Below are 24,578 nucleotides of genomic sequence, written 5' to 3' on the forward strand. Positions count from 1 at the left end.
CAGCCCCTCAGCACCTTCCTTGGCTGCAGTTATCCAATCTGGAAAAGCCCCCCAGGGCCAAGACGCCCCGCGCTTCGCTGCTCTGGGCAGACACCGGCAGGAGGTACACAGGGAAAGGAAAATGCCCAGGAAAACGCCTGGGATCAGGCGGGGAGCAAGCGCACCGTGCTCCCCGCTGCCCCCTTCTCCCTGCCCGGTCTCAGCCCCTCTTCGCCGCCTGCCCGACGTCAGCCTCTTCTCCCACAGCGGCTGCCAGCGCTGCCCTGCTGGCCAAGCAGACAGGGGTCTGAACACTTTTTCTGGAGAAGCAGCGCTCTTCCCTCACAAGTCCTCAGTGCTTCAAGTACCAAGGAGTAAATTATATTTTGCAGTGAGCGCACTGCCCCCCGCTGCACCCCAAGGTGGCTCCCGGAGGGCTCCGTGCTCGGCTGCCCCCACAGGACGCATCCAGGGGCTCCTGCTGCGCCTGGAGCTGTGCGCCAGGGCCATCGCTCCTCTTGGGTCTTTGTCGCCCTCATCAGGGAAGCCCCATAAAGGGCTTCTCAAGAGCCCATTACTAGCATGCATTAACTGCTTACAACCCATCAATTAAGCAACCAGGAATTTCTTCGCCACATCAGTGTCTAACAGAGCCCCCTTCTTTCCTCCTCCTATTTAACATTGCACTGAAGGCTGTCACAGTTAAATGGCTGCATCTTAAGATATTCCCAGAAAGAGTGCCTGCTGGAGACAAGGCCAGGAAAGGCTCAAAGAAAAGCCCTTTATACATCTAGAAAAGTAAAGATCCAATGATACTAAAACCTAATTTCATTCCCATAAAGCAGCGATGGGCTGAGCAATGGATCTCATTGCTCCTGGGAGGGAACAGTGCCACCTGCTGTACCGACACAAGTGCTCTCAGGCCCCGGGGCAGGATAAGTGCTGAGGTTTACAGACAGAGCTGCTGGAAGCAAAGCCCTCGCAGCCACTCCCTGGTGCACCTTCTGCAAGTGGTCTTTGTGCTGCTCACCCCGCTCTGAAGGTAGGAAGCAGATACTTGGTGTGCTCAACTCCTGAGCCTTTAAGCAGCCACAATGTTTAAGCAGCCACAATGCAGCGATTTTTTCCCCAACTCCCCTAACCCAAACACACAGCATAAATACAAAACGCTTCCCTGCCACGCCTGGTGGAAGCACTGCACGTCCCTAGGGTCAAAGTACGAATGCAAAGTCCTGGTTTCTCTACCTGCATAACAGAGATAACAGCCACCCCGCTGCAGAAGGCTGAGAGCATCGTAAGGGCAAAGCCGTGAGGAGGTCCACCAGCCTGGACTACATGTGTGCCCTACTTTAAATATGACAGTATCCAAGACACATGCAACAGTGACAAAGCTTGAACAATTTCTGTTGGAAAAAAAAACAGGGTTAACCAAAATCTGAAAATATCCGGATCCCAGTTTTCTGCTTTAACAATTAACAGCATGGAAAATAGGAAAATACCAACGCAGCTGCAAACTGAGGTGTCCAATGAGGGCAAGTTAATTGACCATAGTTTGCTGTCAGGAGACAGACTGCCTCTCCTAGGAAGGAAGAAACTGGGCACTGGGTGCACAGCTGCAGAAAGCCTGCTCACCACTGAGAGCTGCTGCCTCCTGTGCTGCATCTTGGTGTTCTTTACAGCTAAGTTTTGCCCACAGAATGAGCCTAAGCAAGGCAGAAAAGTTTTATTCTAAGAATTTTTGCTATTCCCTGATATTATGCAAAATATCAAGGAATCCAGTGATATTCAAAGCAGAAAGAGAGTGATCAATCCTCATACGTGCTAATAAAGTGTACTATTAAGAAACCACCCTATCATTTCTAAAAAAAAAAAAGTTAAAAGAAACAAGATTGTCCTAGCCATCTGGCTAAAAGTAAACAGGAATCTTGACGCTCTTTATTGCATTTTCTTGCTGTGCAAACCAGGCTCTTCCTTTAGTTGAAGCAATTGGCTAAATGAACAGGAAAGAAAACATGACCCAGGAAACAGCTGGGTTGCCACGTGGTGCCTCTGTCACTTACAGGTTCTGAGCTTCTGCATCAGCAGCCTTAAAAGCATTAGGTGCTACGGGACTGCTTTTTCCTCTCCCAGCTAAACCTAAACATTTCTGCTAAGACACTTCACTGCACTTGAGATTGTCAGTCATAACTCCTATAAAATACCAGAGCTTTAAAACACATTTTGTTTGCACAGTGCACAATGGGTGTTATTTCTATGACAAAAAAAATACAAAGCCAAGGCTCTCAGCTCTGTCCTTAAACGTGTTGATTCCATTATTAACCCAGCTTTCATTTCTCCTTAGTGTGGACTTTGACACTGTGCCCCAGAAGATTATTAGAATAAGGGCCGTGAGAGTCCTCTGGCAATTTTGCTCAGCTAAAACTCTAGTTTTATACAACTAAGCTACAGTTATACAACCAAAGTTCAACTAGCTTTAAAGAGTATATGTCACTGGTGTAGGAAGAGGCCAAATGGCACTTAAGTAATAGAGTCGGATAACTTAAACATCAAAAGGAACTGATGGCAGTAGTCACAGATGAAAATTAATCAAGATATTTAATACAGTGCAATCCATAGTAGTTTCTTAATTAAAATAATTGTGTGTATGTATCTGAATGGGTTATTATCACAGAAAAAGCAATAAACATTATAGTGCTATGTAGAAAAATGTACAACTGAAATTTAAATCTTCCCAACTTCCAAGATGCATTTGTCAACTGCAAATCATTATCACCAATTAAAATGGGAATAGTGACTACATTGCTGCGGTGACAAACACAAGGCTAGCCGCACATCAGTAAAGGGATATAAACATAACTTGCAAAGAACTAAAAACCTAAAGCATTCCTGCACCTAAACACAATAAGAAGCCGATGGTGGCTTACAGCTTTTCCTTTTTAAAATGCCTTACAAGACTTCTAAACACACTTAAACTGACTTAAAATTACAGAGTGTTTTTCAGCTTATGTCAATTTAATATGGCCCAAACTTTTGAAGATGAAGATCCAGCAGTGGCATTAGCACAGTCCAAAAGCCGAATGTTTGATTTTGCGAATACCTTTTTACAGAAATTCAACCGTACAAACTGCAGGCAATTCCTCCTGCTCCCCCTTCTTTCCTTCGTGCAGACCTCACTATGCAGAAAACAGCAGTGCAGTTCCCACTGCTTCAGGTTAAAATTAAAGGTAAAGACATTTTGCTTATGCTTTCTCCTCAACACAACATATTTGCACCCAGAATAGGTAATCAAAGTCTTTTTCCAGCCATTTACTGCTGTGGTTACTGGGCTCCTGCCCAAGCTTCCAGCTGTTTCATGTCTTCATCCTCTTCTTCCTCTCTCTTCTTGGCTGCAAAATATTAAAAGAAAACCAGTAAGTTTGGAATTGAGAGACTTCCAACTCTTGTGTCTGAAGAGTCCAACTCTTGCGCTGAAGAGCTACCTAGCTCTAGGTCTGTGCTACTCCCCTCCTCGTGCCATGAGCACCAGGAGTTGGTTGGGTGCAGCTACTAGGAAGCATCGTGCTATCATTTCTGGTCCTTTCAGTGGAGCAAACCACTCTGTTTGTTATGATATAACATGATAAATCTGGTTTCTGCAATGAAAACAAATCAACTTAGCAAAACATTTTAACCAAGAAATAGCTACAATAACTTTGGAAAATACCCAAAAAAGATATTTCCTCAGACAGTGTTTCAGCTTCAAAATCACTCTGTTTCAAAAGGGAAAAAAAGAGTCAATTAATACTTAGAATGGCTTGCATCATCTTAATGAAACCTTTACGTAAGTGGGAACTGAGTCAGCTTTAAGTCAAACTCAAAAACTATTACTTGGAAAGATTTGGAACTTGTTTTTCTAAATTAAGATCTTCCAGTCTCTGCTAAACAAAAACAGCTTTTGCCCGGATTCTTTCAGACACCCATTTAGTTGGCAGGCAACAACAAAAAAAAAAACTCGAATTCAGGCTGATTAAGTCAAAATCCAGACAGCTCCTGAAAACTGGAAAAGCAGGAAAGCTCACAATTGTTTTCCATCCAATGACTGAAAAGGAGGCAAGAGTCACCTCTGCTGCGGAATACACATTAAGCATGCCCCTGAGCTGGTAGGAAAAGCACTCCCTTTGGAAGTCCGGCCCATGGTGACCAAAAATACTTTTGATCACAGTCTGTATTAAGTCAATTTTAAGTGAAAAACAATGAATGAAAACAAAAGAACACAAAATGAAACAAACAACTACAGAAAAAATCCACCCAACACCATCCCCAGAATCCCAGGTTTCCCAAAACGCTGGACTCAGAGGGAGCTTTAAGCAAAAGGCGAGTAGCATGCCATTCAAAGAGTAATGGGATTCGAATTTCCATGAAAAATCAGCTTAACCAATCCCGTAAGACACTGTTTTATATTTACAGTTTTTACTATGAAAAACATTCATAATTTTTATGATTTATTATTTTATGAAGAGGTATGCCTACATAAGTGTTACATTAAGCTGTACAGCTGCTTCAACGTGTACAATCATAATGCCTCTGACTAGTCAGCAGTCATTACTAGCTAATATAATGCAGAAGGTATACTTAGTTGGTATGTTTTTAACGTCCATATCCAACCAACACGAAGAGAACAAATCTCATCAAAACAGCTATGAAATAAAAAGGTAGTGCCCACATTTATTTAAATTCTTCCTCCTGCTGTTGGATCTGAATTTGGATTGTCTCAGATTCCAGAGAGTCATGTAACTCACTCCTTCCTCATCAACACTTACCAACAACTCCGCCTAGCAAAACAGAACTAGGAAAAAAGTGCAAAATCGATTACATTGAAACAAAAACAGCACGCAAGGAGCAAACTTCATAGCATGCCACCTGAAGCAGACCTTGTTGTTTGGCACTGTCTGCTGCTTCCCAAGTCTTTAATTGGCCTGGAAAGCAGCAAGGTAATTACAGGTATGCTGACAACAACCTGGGAATATTTTTTTTGTCCTCCAGCTTTTTGGACCTTTTTTCCCCTCCCTAAGTAAGCACACAAAATAAGAGCTGCAGAGACTACAGCTTACTTGTAATGCCTTATGGCAGATTTAGCAAACTGGGTAGTAAAGCTTCACATCCCATTAACGCATGTCAAAGGTTTTCCCACTCAACTATAAGTCATGAGGTATCACTCCTAGTTCACAGAAAAATGATTAGTTCAGATTTAACAGCAGCTTTGAACTGTGTAAATACTAACACTTCTTGCCCATTCTCCATGTTACATCACCATACTAATTTTTGCTAGATATGCATATTCTAAAACTGTCATGACCACAAGTCTGGTACAGTCTGGCTTGAATATGTGCAAATGTCAGACAGAGGAGGCAACCATGGACCCCAAATAGGAGAGAGTTCCTCCCAAAAGCCAGAAAAACTGGAATGACATTTAAAAAAAAACAGCAGCAAGGAAGCATGGTTCAGTGTGGATATAACCAGCCTGGGACTACTTCTAAGAGCTAGTTTGCTCTCAACTCCCTTCCTTTTATATCCATGGTCTGTTTGTCAATATTACTTCCCTGGTGGATCAGCAGCGACTGGTAGAAGGTTCCCACTGGCTTCTTTCTTCAACAACTTGACTCTACCCTGAGTGTCATCCACGCTGTAGATAAACTAGAAGTGCTAGAACAGATAACAACTGTTCCTGTGATAGTTATTGATTCCCATAGTTCTTGGGAAAGGCAGGTTAGCTCCTTGGAGAAACATCACCAGATGTGATTTTGAACTCATGAAGCTGTTTCAAGCAACATGCCTGTGCTGCCTGCAGCTCGGATTCTGAAATCAGAGGAGCTAGAATTTGAGTGAGTGTACTTTACAACAACCCAAGATGTTTCTGGTCCATAAATACCTGGCTTTGATGGTATTGATATTGAGGGCACATTTGGTAGTGGTACTGTCTCGGGACCACTTATTTCCAGCAAGTTTTTGTCTAGTTCTTCTTGTTCTAGTTCCTCTAGTTCTGCCATAAGTTCATCCTAGTTTTATAAAGAAAGGAGAGAAAAAAAGACACTTTTAGATCATATTTATTACCAAGCAGATTTAGCTGGTCATGTTATCACAGAAAATATCTTAAATGCACAGGATCAGAGCAATCTGAGGAGATGAGGAATCTGAATCTTTGTCTGAATTCCTGTATTGCTCTCTTGTAGTGAAGATGGAGGGGAAAGCAGTGAGAAGAGGAAGATAGTGCAAGTCCAAATGTTATCAGCATAAAGTCAGGTACACAACTGCTGTATGTACTGGTAGAAACAGCAAGTAACAAGTTCCAGGAGAGATTTTATATCTCAGTACTATAACTAGATACATGCAGCATGCAGATATTAAAAGATTTCATTTGAACAGAGGAAAATTCAAAGCATACCTCATCAAAATCTTCCCCAAATCCTACTGGCTTTGAGATGGCTGTTGAAATCTCATCTGCCAGCTCTTGCTGTTCTGCAATGTCTTGCATTAACTCATCTACTTTATCAATATCCCTGTAAAACAAAGGAAAGAGTAGGCAAATCAGGCACTTTCCCAATCAGCACTTAAAACCATATTTCCTTTTTTTTGTAGTAATGCCACACCATGGTGACACTTCACACGGTTCTTTCTCAAAAAATATTTTGCATGCAAGTCTAAGTTCTATCTTCCTACACCTCACACCCTGATCTCAGAACAAAATTATGCATTTTTTTCTACTTTTCCCAAGAAGCTTAGCTCACAGCAATTATATAGAGACCTTGTACGAAGAGGTTTTGGGTTGTATTTTGACATTATTATTAATTTGCTCTGTTCCCTAATCCAGCACTATTATATTACATCTAAAATATCTGCTTTTGGAACAACATTCCCATAATGCAGTTTACCTTTAATTACTGCTACATACACTAACTCCAAAGAAACTGCTACAAACACAAACTGCAAAGAAAGAAGTTTAACTCTCCCCTTGAGACTTAAAATTCTTGCCGTTGTGAGGTGGATCTGCAGTGGTACACCCTCCCATTTGCTTCAAACTACACTGATGCTAGCCTTCTGTTGGACAAAGTACATTTGCCATTATTGGCTTCGCGTCATAGGAAGTGGTACCAAACTGAGAAAGTGTTGGTCCTTCATATTTTGGTCAATACACAAATATACCTAATATTTTAGCTTTATTTAAGTTATAGCCTTTCAAAAAGATTTTGCTATGCTCACTGTACCTTTAGTTATGAAAAACTTGGTATTTAGCAGACCAAGCAAACGCCGAACTAAAGATTGCTACAGGAAGAAAAAGAGGGGTGTAACTTACATGTTGTCGTGAGCAGCTTTCATAGCTTTAGCCGCAAGCCCCATATTCTTAAGCACTTCCGTGTTAGTGTTGGCATTTTCAAGGGCTTCCCTCTGAAATTCAATTGTGGATAACGTGCCATCAATCTGTGCAAGCTGCTTCTCATACCTCTTCTTACGCTTCAGGGCCTGAAGAGCAGCTAATCAACAGAAGGGAAAAAAAGTAGGATTTGTCAGATTTGTGCCCCAGACAGCCCCTCATGTTTTGTACCTAATGGTACGCAGTACAGAGCAATGTTTAACATCTTCTATTGTTTGCCTTACATTTACCTCCTTCAAAAAAATTGCTCAAACGTGGCCAAATGCGAGCTGCCCATCCATCCCCTGCCTCCAGGACACGAGCCAAGAAGCGACTCGAGGGCTCAGTATGGCCCAGCCAGCCATAATAAGACCACACAAGGCAGAAGCCACGTTACAGCAAACAGCAGGCTTCACCCTGCAAGCTAGTCCGCTTGGGAACACCTCTGCTCGCTCACCCAAGCACATCACGGCACAGCTGCTGGTGCAGCAGCCATCGCATGAGGTTATGCTGCTGCTGCCCCTGCCGGCCAGCTGAACTTCTGCGCAGCTGCTGGGAGAAGCAGCATATTTGTACATATAGAGAAGTAGCCCTATCTAAACAAACTGTGCATGGACTGGTCCAGCTCCTCCCGCAGCACTCAGCTCCTCCCAAGCAGGGCAGGCAGCAGCAGACGCTCCGCCAGGCACCCTGGCAGGCGGCAGCAGCCTGGTGCACACTCGATCCGAAGACACTCACGGTGACAACAAGCCGGATTTACAAATGGCCTCACCTGGACTTGGTTAAATGTCTGGTAGGGGTTGTGTGGAGGCAAAACCTACCGAGCACTGTCACTGACGAACCAAGACCAAGTACAACAGTGGGAAACGAGAGATGACGACTTCCCTCTGAGGCACTGCTGCTCCCCCGACAAGCAGATTTCTTGCCCACGGTGTCATGGACTTCGTCGTATAATATACACCCACCCACTTTAAAAACTCAGCTTGGACACAAACCGCTGTCATGACAGCCTTCCTCTCCGTTTCTTAACTTACAACACTATTTCAAACCTTTGCCTGTCCCCGTTACAATTCCCTCGCAGATATTTTGGAGAGCTGGGGGACTAAGGAGGAAGAAATCCCAGCAGCAGGCAGCTTCCCTTATCTCCCCTACTAGAGCCATGATAACTTTGTGACACGCTGAGTAAATTCCTGCAACAGAAGCAAAATAGCTTGTTTCCTCAGAGCAGATTAAGCCAGCAGACACCTCTTGTATTGTCAGATGCCATCTTGAGAAGCTTGACAGCCCTTCAAGGTAACATCCTAGCACCCAGAAGCTGTACATAGACCCCCAGCTCTGCAATTGGCCACGAATATACTGCTTTTGATTATTTTCAAATTACCCCGGTGTCTAGAGGAATAAAAAAGTACTTTGGGCAGCTGCAGCTTCGGCTGCCAAGCACACTTGGAGAAGACCACAGGCTGCCTTCGCAGACATGATCACAAGGACAAACGAGCATCACCTCGGCTGTTCCAGCACAAGCCATTTCGGTGGCTGCCACCCCAGCAATCAGTAAATCCCCCCCTACCCAAGAAGCGCTGGCAGCAGCAGTTGCCGTTTCCGTTTGGCAGAAGCAGGGCAGGATGGGGTCTTCGCGTAACACAAAGGCGAGCGTTTGTTGGGACACGACACAAACGTCACCTGAAACGTTCCAGCTTTATGCCAGGCATAAAGCGCAGAGCAACGCATTACTGGCGCTTTCAGTCTGGTTAATTCTGCACTAATTGTTTAATTAAGGATATACAGAGTTATCTTAGAAAGATAAAACTGTTAATAGGCTGTGTTTATACACTGACAGATGCCGGGAAAGCGTCAGATAGCAAAAGAACATTCTTTATTCAAGACTTTGTGCATTAAGGAGAATTATAGGCAAAACCAGGGGGTTTATAACCATTACGCAAACCCAAGCACTGTAATTTACGTACAGTTCCCCGCTGTAGCTTTCCCTGAGAATAGCCACAGTTTATCTACATTTCCTGCTTACGTACTCTTCAAGCAAGCCCTGAGGCACCAAACACCGCAAGCATCATGGTGAAAGAGCACGTGGTCGGGGTTTATCAGGCGGTTGTGCAATCCTACCCCTCCCTCCATCCCCGTGCACGCCAGCTCAGCGAACCAGAACTGCACTGCCCGGCCTTCGCTGCCTTCCTTCCGTCTGTGTCTGTCGTTCCTTTCCTATGTAAGCAGGGGAGAAATTAACAGAGATCAAGGCTCCTGCTTTTGCAAAAACAAGCTACATGCTCCTAAAACCTGCAGGGCCGAGCCCATGGGTCCGGGCTGCAGCCCCACCGCCCCCCAGCCCAGCACCCAGGCTCGGCATGCCCCTGCTGCTCGCCCCCCAGCACCAAGCCCAGCAGGGGCCCGAGGTTTCTGTGCCCCCCTCTCTGCAGCGAGGACCCCTGCAGGACCCACCTCCCCCTGGCCCGGATGCTCACCCAGACCTACTGGAAGACAAAGCGTTAGAAATCCCTCCATGTTCCAGCCACCTGCAGGGGGGTAAGGAGCAATACGCAGCCCTAGCTGGAGATGCAGGGCCGCACGCAAAGCTTCGTGTCTGGGCAGCTCGGGATCGACACAACCCAAGGAGGGTCAGTGATCAATGAGTTTCTGCAACGACGAAAACCTCACACAACTGCAATTTCTTGCAGCTAAAAGCACCAAGGAACACGGAACAAGGTATTTAGTGCCTCAGATTAGACAATCACAGCTTCCTGCAATTGATTTTCATCCAGGTTCCCTTGCTTAACTATCCCAACGCATTGTGTTTATAAGTAGAAGATTTTATTAAGCTGAAAAAAAAAAAAAACCCACCCAGTTAAGTTAGGTCACCCACATCACTTTCATCTTCCAAGTTTGGGCAATTTGAGTCCCACACACATCCCGCCAGCAAAAGGACACGTGCCTCTGGGGTCTCCTTTCTGCAAGCAGCAGCGCCGACCCCATTCTCTCCCCACGTCCCCTTCACAGACAAGTGTGGCTCTGCCCGGACCGCAGGCAAACCCTGCAGGCCACTAACTAATCATTTCTGCCATATAACAACAAGTAGTATCAATAAAAATGCATCTACTTTCAAGTGAAATACTTAAAATCATTTATTTTTTTTTTCAAGCTTGTTACAGTTAAGTTGGTTTTCCATCTCCCTCTTAGGACTGATTTCTTAATTTTCAGGTGTCTCTGGAGCTATAAATTGTCCACGTTGCTGTTACACTTCACGGAGCAGTGGTATCGGATGGAAGCGTACATCTCAGGGGGTGATTCTGGTTAGATCTATAACTACTTTATCTCTGCTCTCCTATTTGTCGATTTCTGAAGACTGACGAGCAGCTCTGCTGCTTTTATCCTGCGAAACGGTCCTCACCATCTGCACAAATACCTACTGAAACCTTGCACTACCAGAACAATACATTTTTATTAAATTTCCAGTGAAGTCAAAGCTATAAATACTTCCTCTGAAAGGAACCGCATTAAATCTTTCTCCACAACATCCATTTTCAGAACTTGAAATAAATAGGAAGACGAGCCAGTTGGCTACAGGACCGCCCTCTAGCACGACGGCGTTTCACACAAACACAAGGCACGGATGTGCCTTTGCAGTCGCGATGTAACACAGCCCAGCTCTGCTCTTCACGAAGAGGCAGCCATGAAAGAGGAGACCTCAGGACCTGCACCTCTAATTATGCCTTTACTATTTCCAAGACAGCAATTAAATCGGCAGGCAACGTAATTCAATACCCACCTGTAATTGCTGTGGGACTGCCTCAGCAGGACCTGCAACCATCTATTAAGCCCAAACCCTTTATTCCCTGACCTAGCCAGAGATGCCTCGCTCACGACCCAGAACCTGTTGCTAGCACCCTGGCAGCACGTTTCTCTAGAAGGAGCTGATCTACGTTTTCCACGTGTGACAATTTCCTTACCCTAGAATAAAAAAAACTGTATGAGACTGCAAAATCAAAGCAGCATCCCACAGAAGCTTCTGTGAAGTGCCTGAGATTCAGACACTCAAGGCAAATAGGATTAATGCTTTTCTCATCATGACTTTCACCAAACTGTGCGCTATGTGCTTCTTATGAGAGTATCTGCCTTTGCGCAGGATGAAGCACAGACAGGCTATGATCTCAACCCATCAGCACTTAGTTATTTAGCTGTGGGTCCACGCTGGATCGCGCAGCGTGGCTGAGATGCAGAAAGCAGCCCGGTGCTGCCGGGCTCTGCACGGAAACCTCACCAGCTCCTCGGCACAGGACACGCACGGAAGGACACCAGGCACGGGAAAGGGAAACACGGTGTCTGCTCAGAAAGCACGGAGCAGGCTGCATCATCGCCCTGACAGCCTTCCCTCCGCAAGGAATCGCGTTCCACAGAAGTTGTTAGGTAACACCAGGTATTTCTCCTCCCAAAAAGCAGGAAGGCTTTGGATCGGGGTTAACTTGCTCTTGAATTAACCTATTTCTATATAAAAACAGCGGCACCACTTCAAAGCACTGGCTGTTTTAGGAGGGGATCTTTTGGCTTGCCTTTTTTTTTTCCCCCTCTCCTTTCTTTTTAGCTCAAGTCTCTTGCAGGAATCACAAAAGGACAGCGATTGCTGAACCACCAGAACAAACTGACAGATGACCAACTCAACCTGCTAAACAGCGTTGGATTCGATGCGTTGATGCAGGAAGCAAAAACTGGCGGTAGACTTAGAATTAACTATTAAAAAATAAAAATCCCAAGATCGATTGGTTATCTTCACTTAATAAATCAAAGCAAACCCCACAATAAAAAAATATTTGATGGGTATATGGAAAGTTAGTTTTCACAAGACAATAGCAAGAGCCCACTAACGCAGTATTTTAGGAAAACTTTACAACCCCCGGACTTCAGGGGGACAGTGTGTGCTCTGCCTTCTAACCCCAACACTTAAAATACCCTCCAAAACCTAACAGCAGATAACAAAACTTATCTGAATTTTAGTAACGTTTTCAGCACTTTCCATAGGTAAGTACCCACTGGAGAAAAATCAGAAGTGTATATTATTACAATTAAATCGGAAATACATTTACAGCCAACTGGGTGACTCCTGTTACCCATTAAGAGATGGTGAGCAAGCTCAAAGGGATCTTTTCCATATGGCAGTCTGACATATTCTTCACCTTTATTACCGGCTACAGCTGGGACATTGGACCCAATCTGCACTGATAAAGATTTAAACGGTCAGAGCTCTGGGTGAAAACTGCTGGCAATTCCCTGAACAGAAAAGCACGTACAAAAGTAAATTTGAAGAAAATTTTACAGCCTTCTTAGGAAGTCAAACTTTTTGACACACAAAAATGCACGCCTTCTTTCCTTTTTAGTCTTCAGTTGCTGAACTGCAAAATATCAGTTTATTTTTTGTGCTTTTTTTGTTACTTTTAAATTTCCTACCTACTTGAATTTCTGTGGTAGCCCCCCCACAGAAGTCCAGCAGCAGTTTTATGCTATTTGACCACAGGGAGCAAAAAGAAGGCACAGCAGCGCCCAGCACTCCAACACAACTGATAAGCAGGAGCTCATGTTATGGCTTTCAGCCACTCCTCTGTCCGATAAATGAACACTCACAAGCGAAAAGGGCAGAGTCATTTTACCAGACTATCCTCCTCTGTCCGGGCTTACAAGTCTGAAAGAGCATAACAGTTCACCCAAATAATTTCACTTTGTTCTCAAAAGAATGCTATCGGGAAGAATTTTATGTAATTTTTAAGATATTTCAACCTGTATGCAAACAATTATTAACAGATCCATCATAAGTCTAAGATCTCCCTCATAATATTTACAACAGTTTGGTAGTGAAATAGGAAAAAGGTTCAGAGTGATCAGAGTTAGCAGGATAATAAAAATACATTTTTTGCTAAGTAATACTGCATTCAGAGAAAAAAACTGGCTCGAAACATCAGTAAGTCCATCAAAAGTCAACAGCCCTGCTGCAAGTACGTCCTGCTTGTACACTTGCAGGACAAGCGGTGTTGATGGGGTTCTTACGCCCACAGCAATCCCATTGAATAAATGCTTTTAAATATCGTTAGTAACAAAATACAGACTGGTTTATAAAGAAACAAGGAAGAACTCAAGGCTCCTTTTTCCAAATACTTGGAACTCCAGGCTCTGCTGGCAAAAACATGTCTCAACTTGAGGAGAGCAGGACCAGGTGCTTCAAAGAGCACTGCCTAACAGTGGCAAAAAACACTCGGGAGTTTCACTGAGTTCCAAACCAGGCTTCTACGGAGGTCCAGGCGTTGTGAACCCGGGGAATTTGTCCTGACTGACAGCTCACAAGGTGCACGCTCACTGCCTGTCCACCTCCCACCTGTAACTGGAAGGAATGGGACAACGATCTGTTAGAGTTACACCAGACACCTAAACCAGAAGCAGAGGAAGATGGATTAATAGCTCTGATTGCTGCAGCTGGAGTGGGGGTAATCTCACATCCAATTCTTAGGTTCTCTGGCAAATGAAAGAAGAAATGGCAGACCCAGAGATACCATCAGAAAATATCACCAGCCATATTCATATGCAACGAAAACGTTCCACAGCAGCCTCAAAAATCACGTATCCTGTATCAGCTGTGCCATGCCAAAATAAATACTGTGAGGTAACAGCAGAGAGGCTTCCCAAAAGGGTCTCTTGGCCCCTCTCACAGAAAGCCCAGACACCAGAGGTGACGGAGCCACTTCTCGGCGGGTGCCCTCCTGCACGTTGTATCGTCAGCCTGTCTATAATTTACTCAACAGAAGAAGCATCATTATTTTTGCTGCGTCTGAAAATGTGGTTCCATCTTCCTGCTGCTTGCCTAGGCAGAAAATATAATCATCAACAACATCCTCGCTGCCCTTGAAATGAGATAAACAAGAGGCACCACAAAGCGTAACAAGTAAATTGCTGCCTGGCTTGCAGCGGCTTCACCTTAGACAGTGACTGTTAATCTCTCACTCTGCTGAGAATTAGCAAACAGCTCACAGTGTCTCACAAAAATCCCACAAAGATCTAATTTAAAGCAATTCAGAAAAAAACCTCCAATGCTACAAGCACACAAACAGCTCGATGTAAATCCAGCAATGACAAATCCCACCGCACTCACCCAAATTCCTTCATACCTCTGAGCTCAGCCTTGAATAACCGCACCGCCTCTGAGGCCTGCGAGCTCAGAAACGCTGAAGAACACTCGCAGGGGCTCACACCCAGCAGAAAAGACTCGTTAGCAGAAAAGCACCCAGGCAGCACCTTGCCACAACCAACCCGCAGCACGTCCCAAGGAAGCTCTGAGAGCAGCCGGGGCTCACACCGTGCAGCAGCTGGCAACTCAGTTCTCTGCTCAGGGACCCAGAGGTCGGATCTTTTCAGGGCACTTCTAAAACCTTTTGGGCTGTTTCCAAAACCCCTGGTCCAGATACAACAGCTAGAGAGCACCCTTGTCCTTCACACTTCTGCCTGGGCTTTTTTTTGGCGCAGGTACCGGTGCTGGAAATACCTCCCGCCCTTCATCTGCTCCAACAGAGCCTCGTGCCTGTCCTGCACACTAGTGACACTTCTCCTGAGAAGGAACACGAGGCCTTTCAGTGACACTAACAACACACCAGCCTCGGACAAGGGACTGCAGAGGAAGCAAGCACGGCCAGCAACCAGCACGTAAGCCTGTTCCTAACTGGTTGCCCATCAATCCCCTGCCTACATTCAGCACAAAACGTCGGAGGTCAGAGAAGACAGTTTTGATTTTAAGCATCACGGTGTGAAAGTGGATGGGAGAAAGGCACTGAAGCATGGTTAAAGATAAATTCACATCAACTCCAAGGCTAACGCAGGGCAAAGCAGCAGGATTTCGTTCCCAGGGAAGATCACCTACTGAGATCTGTGATGTCCGGAGGATATACGCAGGCCTAAAAGTCACTTTATGCTGGATGCTTGAAGCCATCATCACACATTTCCCCCACTACCAGGGCTTAATACCTCCAGCAGAGCTCCCAGAAAGCAGCCACCAGGGCTGGCAGCAGGCTCCTGTGCCCCTCCTGGAGAGGAGGCGGTGGTTTTGCCCAGGAAGAAACTGGGGTTCTGTCTTTTTTCTCCATTTATCTTTTTGTGTCTGTCTACTAAGCATCTATTAGTTCCCAAACCCTCTGCTCAAAGGACGGCAATGTTTCCTAGCTCAAAGATTAAGCGACTGATTAAAACTACTTGAATAAAGCAGCTCAACCCAGACAGAGAATAAAAGAAGGCTTCTGTCATCTCTGAATTTAAAACAAGATTACAACTTCCTCTTGAAGAAAGCAGTGCAAGAGCATTTAGGCCGTTGTGCGAGAGATTGAACTACACAATACGGATTCACCGTTGAAAAATGTGTAAATACACAAGGGGGAAGCGATCAAGAAGAAAGCACCCCTGCACACCAGCACCACAAGCTCTGCTACGTGCAGTACCAAGCAGAGCGGTACCAACCAACTTCCCTGCCCGAGCAGCACCCGCAGCACCACAGCAGCAGCCACCTCCGTAACACGCCGGGACCGGCCCCGTGGCTCCGCACCCCACAGCTGGGGTGGAAGGAGCTGCACTTGAACCCTAACACATCTCCTCATCGTGCTTCCTTATACAAGTGAGTCAGAAATAGCCAGTTTTATGAGCGCAGAAAGTGTGCTTCTGAAGGTCACAACCCATGATCGCAACGTGATTTACTGCCGAAGCGGTGAGTAAGCCACTCAGGCTGAAAATTGCAGACCGAAGCACGCTGCACTCGTGGGGCCAGAGCTGGCGAGACGAGGAACTTCCTCCTGGGCCCAACCTTGTGCAGGAAGCAGAGGTTAACAGTCCAGGATGAAAGAAACCCTTCGAAGCTGATTTCTTTGCCCCTTGAACACCAAGACAGCAATCCTCTGGTCAATAATCCTCACTGAGACAATCTCTAGGCGAGCCGTCCTGGACACTTCTGTCTTTTTCCCTGAGGCCACTGGGGTAAATGATCCTCTCTCACCCTTTCAAAGCGCCCACCAACATTGCTTGCTGCTAAACATCTGCACCCTACTTCACATCAGTTTGATACTTATACACACTCAGAGACATTATTCAGAATTCAACAAATGTTGAAGGTTTTTGGACGAAAAAAGTATGCTCCTTAAGGGCTCTTTGGGATCCTTACAGACTGCAAATGCTCGTTGTGAGTTTTCTTCTTTATTTTGTGACTGCTGAAGGATGCCTAGTTAAAGAGAATCCCAGTGAAAAAACTACTGTCTTCCCCTGAGTCTCCTTCCCAGAAACACATCAGAGGGGTTCAGCTTTACAAGAACACAAGTAGCTCTTCTTAAACATCTCAACATGTTCTTTTTTGACAGGAAAAAAGAATCCTTAAGTTTAAGCAATAGTTTTGAGACTAAAGACACAAAATTCAGGAGATCCTACCTTTAAGTGGCTCATTTGGAGACTTGTTCTTCTCGGGGCATGAAGTAAGTTACTGGCTAGGTAATCTGTCACCCTTTTTCCAGCTCTGTGTAGTTCCCACTACAGTGTCGCCAAGCTGAAGAATTTCATCGAGGCTGTCACAATATTTAGCACTTCCCTCAACATCTTGTCTGGTGAAGTTATGCTATTTTGAGATGTGAAAATTTTAACTTTTTTTCACAAATTTTCCAATTCCAACACCGATGATGGGAAGGGGAAAAAGCTGGGGAAACCCCAAAATTATAAAGCAAATAAATTGAACCATATTTATTTTTCAAAATACCTCGTACTTCCTGACTCAACCTCTGAACACTTCACTGGCAAGGCCGCAGCCCGCCTCGGAGCCAGAGCTTCATTTCATTTCTAATGACAAACCCGTACAGGCTCCAGCTCCAAAAGGTGTTTGCCAGCCCGTATCGTTATTACAGCCCTCGCAGGTCAAAGAATGGTCCGGGTGGGAAGGGACCTCAAGGCCCACCCAGGGCCACCCCCTGCCCCCAGCCCAGGCTGCCACCAGCCCCACCCAGCCTGGCCTTGGGCACCCCCAGGGATGGGGCACCCCCAGCTCCTGGGGCAGCCTGGGCAGGGCCTCGCCACCCTCAGCGGGAAGGATTTCCTCCTTACATCTAACCTGAGCCTGCCCTCTTCTAGTTTAACACCACCCCCCCGTCCTGTCCCTACCCCCTGGCAGGGACCCTCCCCTCTCTCCTGCAGCCCCTCAGGCCCGGGCAGGCGCTGGGAGCTCTCCCGGGGCCTTCTCCTCCGAGCTGCGGCAACCATCACCACAGGGGCACGGAGCAGCGCAGGACCGCAGCACAGAGAAGGCAGCAGTCGTGGAAGCCCGTACTGAGCCCTCAGTCGCTGCACACAGGGACAAAACACGCAAGTCAGTGCGCGCAAAAACGGGTGCCTACCCTGGTTCTTGGGACAGCACCAACACAAACTGCCACAGCTGACTGCCGGCCAGTTCAGAGTTAAAAGACAACATCTGCCAGTGTAATGGTTATATTATATCACATCAGTGCTCCGGTTATATTAGCCCCTATAAAAGGGGCACTGGAAAGGCCTCATATAACTGATGAGCCCGCAGGAAGCCATAGCAGGCTCTTCCCAACCGGATTTCCAACGGTGAGGCCATTTGGGGCAGAACTGTCACTGCCTTGGTCCCAGCCAGGCACTGAGCTTCACCGACAGGGATCTCCAGCTCTGCCCGTGCCCTTCCCACCAGCAGCCAGGTGTTTCGCCACGCCGGTACCACCGGCAAGGTCTGCGATGCCCCAGCCTCCTGGCCCGGGCCCAGCATGGCGCTGCGAGCAGACCTGCCCTGCACCTGCCAACGGCCTCACCCACCTGCAGAGGCAGCTCTGCCAGCACGGCCACCGGCAGCACCTCCGTGGGGCCGTCAGGCGTCCGAGGGGACGGCCGGGCTCTCCCCATGTCTGACACGAGCGTTTTTAGCATCCTCCAACTGCACGCTGTCCTTTTCGAGCACCTTGTGCCACAAGTTGCGCTTCGCCGGGTACCTGGCTGCGAATCCACAGAGAGCGCGCCGAAGTCCCCACGCTGCTCCAACTTTTAGTTTTGCAAAATGGTGCATTTTTGGGTGTCACGAGTGAACGGGGAAGTTTCGCTTTACACCCCGCTCCTGCCAGACACACACTCGCAGCGCCTCGCTGCCTGCAGGCCAGGCCACGTCCTCCCCGCTCACACCACACGCCGTGCCAAGGCTCCGGGCGAGCGGCGCGCACTGCCCCGGAACAACAGAAAGGGCAGCGTTAACGACTCCAGGTTTTTTTTTCCAAAACAGATAAGGATTTCACTGGGGAGAGCAAAAATCCGTCCAAATCCTGGCAGCGGCCTTCCAGCCGGCGGCGTACGGCACGGCGTGCTACTGCTTCCAGCACCCAGCAGCGACGCAGAGGAAGGAGAGGCTGTAAAGTAATCCCTGCTCGACACGAAGCACAGCCGCGTCCTTTGCCATCGCCGCAGGCCTGAAAGCTCCGAAGGCCTGAAAGCTGCAAGCCACCGGAGGCCTGGAGGGAGCAAGCGCCAAGCCCGAAATCCCAGCACAACCCCTGCCAGCGAGAACCAAGCTGGCAGCTTGCTGAACGAGTCCGAGTGAGCGAAGGAGGCTTAAACCACACCAGCACTCCGCATCAGCTGCAAATTGCGGCTCGGAACCAGAACTAGGAGCCCTTCAGCAGGCTTTACTAACAAGAGCTGAGGCTTACCGAGGTACCGGAATCCAGCACGTGATACTGGGATAGAAAAAGCAATAAAAAAGCAATAAAAGCAAAGTCAGTGGCTGCAAACACACCGGGCTTCCCCTCTGACAGGGCACGGCACAGACCAGGGGAAGGATGGATCGCAGCAAGGCGTTACCAAATCGCATCTGGCAGAACTGCAGGTCTGGGGGGTTATTTGTGCAGCTTTTCAAAGTCTTTTAAAAGGTGTTTTGAATCCTCCCATCCCTCCCCAGTTGTTCTATACTACAGCAACTGGACTCCAAAAGTCTGTTCCACAGGCACAGGGCAGAACGGCGGACTACAAGCCTCCCGTTGCTTTGAAACACCTCCTTAAAACCAGAGTAACCAGCACGATTCCCCCAAGCCAGGCGCTTAACACTCAACCCATTCATCTTCGGGAGAGACGAAGGACTCAGCCAGCATCGCTATCGACGCTCTTACACTGAAACCGCGCTTTCCAGTTCAGCACCTGGAACTGAAAGGTGCTTTCGGAACCAGACGGTGACTGCAGACACAGACAAGCGCCTTGCTACCAGGAGGGCTGGACGGTAGTTGCTACAGGATTTCTGCTTCCCTGCATCAGCGGCTTCTGATTTATGACAGCAAAACCAGGTTCGTGATACTTGACTCTGGGAGCAGAGGTCACTTCTCCTGCCAGACATCACGGAGGACCTTACAAGCACGTTTGCGAGCGATCCCAAGCGAGACCCTTACGCACAGGCTGCTGATCCCGAGGCTGCAGCTTTCTCTTCCCTGAACTCCAGGTGATTTGGACGCTTTGAGCCACTCAGACACCTACACAAAAGCATCCCCGCCATCACGCAGGCGTGCTTCCACGCTTCAGCGGATGACCAGCTGCCCGCAGCTGGGAGACCCACGTCCCGCTCGGGTTTCACCACGGTTACAACACCGGGGCTGGCCCCGCACAGGACGAGGAGGCAGAACCGCCCTCCTCCTTCCAGCCGCGCTCCTCACCGCGGGGCCAGCCCCAGCGCTTGTTTGCATGCCGGAGAGCAGAAAACAGGGTTGGCGGGCGTTTGGTTCGGTTTGTGCTCTAGGGAGTCCGCTTCTGGCTGCAGCAGCCACTGACCCAACTCACGCGCTGCCCACGCAGCCGCTCACGTCAGCGCAGGGGCGGCGGTGGAAGCAGACGCTGCCCCTCCTGGGTTGGGGACCAGCCGACGCCAGCCGCGGTGCTCCGGGCAGCCCTGCTGAGCTCCGGACAGACGGACACGGCAGACCGACGGATGGACAGGCAGAGAAGGGTGGGATCGGCCAGCTGAGCTGACCTGCCTGCGGCAGCACCAGGGTCCGCTGAAAGACGACGGGGGGAGCCATAACGCCTTGACTCTCGGCTTCAGCTCACGCCCAGCTGTCTTGTTTGGCTTTCTTTTTTCGGTGTGAGACGGAAAAGAGGAGTGTTGTCTTTCCAGGAAAAGCCTGGATTACACAGCTGGTATTTAGCCGCGGTTTTGCATCCGTTTCGTACTTGGTCACCAGTGCCGAAAAAAACAGCGCTGTGTTTATTTACAGAGAAGGAGGCACTCTGACTAGCTGGCAGAAATCCGAGTTGACAGAAAATCCATAAAATGTCAGTCTCCTGCTAACACCTGAATATATCTGCTGCACATTAGCTTGGTGTCAGCTTCTCCCTCTTTCCAGTATTTGGGGACCTTGTGTGCACTAACGAAAAGGTAAAATCCAGGGGCAGGCAGGAGCGTGACTGCACTGATCTACTCCGCATCTAATCCCCGGCGGGCTGCTCATAGAAGTGGCACCCAGCAGGGCATCAGGGCTCTCTCCCCGCTGTAAACTTCACACTGAGACAACTTCACCTTGGGGTTTCCATCAGAAAGGGCAGCGAAAAGACGCCGGCTGAAGCACGACACCCACAGAGGTCAGGGATAAGGAACGAACGCACTTTCTGTACGCGCTATTCCCCCTGCAGCCTGGCTTCCCGAGCTAGCCCGGTGGTGGCCAAAGGCGTAGAGCTGGGGCAGGGGTGATGAAGATCAGCCCGAGCTATCCTGACTTGATGCAACACCACCACAAACACCACCTGGAGCGGGATAAAAGGATGCCAAGGATGCAGCAACTGCACGGCACTTCCGAACCATTGGGCACGCATCTTTGGTTAACGCAGCTTACTTTCAGGACAGGTGCAGTACCTGGTAAGGTAAGGGCTGACCGCTGTTCAAATCACACTCAGTGCTGCTACTTACATTCACTGAGAGGAGTAAGCCCACTGCTCGTGAGCTAGAGCAAAAGCGCTGAAGAGTCTCTTGAGAAAAAAAGGTGAACCCCCAAACTCACGCCGTTTGCAAAAGAACAGGCTGGACACTTACAGGAGATAACAAAACAAGACACAGGCCTAACCCAGGTCCTTCCCAGAAGACAGAACGCTCACTTGCATCTTTTCATCCTGTTCTAAGGATGACCAACCTTCTCCCTGGCAGTTTTCCACCCCATGGGCAACAAATGGTAACCACGCGAAAGCTGTAGCTGCTGCTCTCCCTAACACGCGCCAAAAACAGCATCGATGCCTTCGCGTCGACCTGACCCTAGCAGATTGTTGTCTTCCCCCTCTCCAGGAGCTACTTGGGTCCTAGGGAGCAACAGGAAGGAATTGGTAGAGCAAAGAGAAAAAAGAAAAAAATGCTGCCTGTTAAAATCCCAACGCTCGAGTCCCTTCCGAAGGCACCAGCGACCATAAAACTGCCACAGCCGTGCAGCCAGAAAAGAAAGACCATAAAAAAAAAAAAACCACTTCCTAACACAAGTTGAAAGCCTCCCGTGCCAAGAAGCAAAGCACCCTAAGGGCACGCTGAGGATATTTATACCAGCTGGCTACTCGTTTTAGCTTCAGAATTTCACGAGGAGCTGTCTGGTTGCACAGCCTAGACACCCTCCATGCAGATGATGAAAAACACACACGCAAAACAAGTCCATAAATTAATAAAAGCCCTGCATGCGCTTGGGGCAGGCACAAGGGCACAGGCAGGCACAAGTATGAAGTTTCTGTGCTTCCCTCTGACTCCAGGGGTGCTGAAGGCGCTGGTGAACGAGCCTTTAGAAACCGCGCGCGCCTGGCAGCCGAACAAGGGCTCAGTGTGCCGGCAGCACAGAGCGGCTCCTGCCGTGACGCCGAGGGTGCAGGACGTGCATCTTCCCCCCAGGAACACGGAAACATCGCTCCGCGTTCCCCAGAGCACCTTGATCTCCCCGTGAAGCTCCCTCCCCACTGCTGCAGGCTCAGATTCTCCTGCCTGCTTTACACAGCAGCTTCTGCTAACAGCATCGAAACCTCCCGGCCGTGCATCTTGCTAAAGAGGGGGGACATATAAATACCCCCGGAGGGAAAGCCAGGAGTCTCGGTGAGGAACGAAAGCTCTAAGGATTTTTAGAGTTGGTTTAGAGTTGGGTCTTTTAAAAGTTCAGATCCAATAAAGAGCCAATCCTTAAAAACCATCCCTAATAAATTAGGGGTCATTTGGTGTTGCTTAAAACGTCTCCATTAGATCAAAACATTTCCATTAAAAAGCAGACTTTCATAAATAAAACCAATTTGTTTTTGTTTTCCCCAAGTTACAAATTTAAGTGACTTTGCATCAAAGTCACAATTTCTGGATTATAAAACAGCCTGAAGTCAGAGATGGACAAATCCAAACAGCCGTGTAACAAAAAAGAAACACGCACAGGGAATTTGTTCCAGCTAAACTGATGACTGACACCTCGAACTGTGCAGAAACGAACAACGTGTCCCGAGGAGAGCTCACTTCCCAGCAAGCCAGCAGATACCCACTGCCTTTCCCAGCAGCCCAGTATTAACACTGGCCTCTTGGCTTCAGAGAGGAGAAAAAAAAAAAAGGAAAGTTTCCTTGGAGAAGGGGGGTGGGGGGGAATGTTTTGGCTTTCCACCAGAAAACCATCCTCAGCCCTTCTCATTTTCACAGCTCCTTAATTACTCATCGGGATCCTGTTCTGCTTGGAGACCTCAATTAGCCTGACCCAGAATCCTGCAGCGCACGGGCAGGTTCTTCTCCCTCCTGCGCCTCCAAGGAAAGGCGATGCCTCCACTGCCCGGCGCTGCAGCCCACAGCACAGAGAGGCGTGGGGAGAGGCCTCACAGAGCCCAGAACCCACAGGTTTGGGTGGGAAGGGACCTTAAGGCCCACCCAGGGCCACCCCCTGCCCCCAGCCCAGGCTGCCCCCAGCCCCACCCAGCCTGGCCTTGGGCACCCCCAGGGATGGGGCATCCCCAGCTCCTGGGGCAGCCTGGGCAAGGCCTCGCCGCCCTCAGCGGGAAGGATTTCCTCCTTACATCTAACCTGAGCCTGCCCTCTTCTAGTTTAACGCCACCCCCCCCGTCCCGTCCCAAGCCGTAGCAGGCAAAGAAGAGGAGCAGCTGAAGAGGATCGGTAACAGGTGCCAGAACCGCGGCACAGGCGGGCTGTAACGATGGGTCTTGGAGTTCTGCCTTTAAGCTTGTTACCGAAGCGGGCCAAAAAAATACAGGAGAAACTCAAACCTTACTGAGGCTGCTGCAGCGAGCTACGATCGGGTTTGGAAGCCGATTTGTTGGGTGGGTGGAGCTGCTCCCAAGGGAGCCTCCTGAGGGAGGGCTCGGCCGAGCCCCGTCCCTGCCACCGGCCCCCAGCCTCGCCCCAGCGCCACAGCCGAGCTCCGAGGCGGCTCCAGACGCTGAGATCCAGCCCCACGGCAGCAGCCCCAAACCCGTTTAACCCAAATCCGCGATTTTTTTTAAAAAAAAACAACAACCCCAGGCGGCCACACGAGGCCCGGCGCCGCCACCCCCCCCCCGCCCCGGTCCCTCACCGCGCTTGTTCTTGGTGCCGTGCTTGCGGGCGGCCGCCAGCTCCTGCTCGATCTTCTTCTCGAGGAACTCCTGCTTCTTGCTCAGCATCTCCTCCGTGTCGCGGAGCCGCTGGATGGCCTCCTGCGGGGACGGGCCCTTCCCGCCGCCCTTCCCGCCGGCCCCCGCCCCGAACAGCTTCCCCAGGAGCCCCGACATGGCTGCGCCGGCACGGGTCGGGTCCGGCCGCGCTCGGCGCTCCCCTCGGCCTCGGCCTCCTCCTGCCGCCGCCGCCGCCCGGGCCGCTCCTGCTGCCGCTGCCGCCGCCCCGCCCCGGCTCGCCGCCCCCCCGCCGCATACAGCTCCCGGCGTGCCCCGCGGCGCAGCGCCGCGCCGACGACCGGCGGCCGCGCGAGGGGCGCGCTGGGAAATGGAGTCCCGGCGGGGGCGGGGCCGGGCACGAGGCACGCCGGGAAAGGCGGGGAGGAGCAGGCTGCCGGGAGGAACCGGGAAGCGGCCACAGAGGGCGGGTGACGTCACCGCGCGGTGACGTCACGGGGGCGTTGCCATGGCAGCGGCGGCCTGAGGCAGGGCCTGGCCCGGGGAGCTCCCACAGCGGGGTGGGGTTTTGTTAATATCGATCGGTGTGCGGCGGTACCGCTGGTACCGG

The 24,578-nt window shown here is 49.1% G+C and overlaps 1 protein-coding gene across 1 annotated transcript; it reads right to left on the minus strand.

Annotated features, from left to right (window-relative positions):
* Positions 1-2,555: 2,555 nt before the first annotated feature.
* On the minus strand, positions 2,556-24,254 carry CHMP4B (charged multivesicular body protein 4B). The gene is made up of 5 exons (XM_035548430.2): positions 23,932-24,254; positions 7,310-7,487; positions 6,401-6,515; positions 5,888-6,014; positions 2,556-3,365 (listed from the first exon to the last, which is right to left on the minus strand). Exons 1-5 carry the CDS (start codon positions 24,125-24,127, stop codon positions 3,298-3,300), a joined length of 684 nt encoding a protein of 227 aa, XP_035404323.1. The 5' UTR covers positions 24,128-24,254; the 3' UTR covers positions 2,556-3,297.
* Positions 24,255-24,578: the final 324 nt, after the last annotated feature.

The sequence above is a fragment of the Cygnus atratus genome, chromosome 16 (assembly GCF_013377495.2).
Source record: "Cygnus atratus isolate AKBS03 ecotype Queensland, Australia chromosome 16, CAtr_DNAZoo_HiC_assembly, whole genome shotgun sequence".
NCBI lineage: Eukaryota > Metazoa > Chordata > Aves > Anseriformes > Anatidae > Cygnus > Cygnus atratus.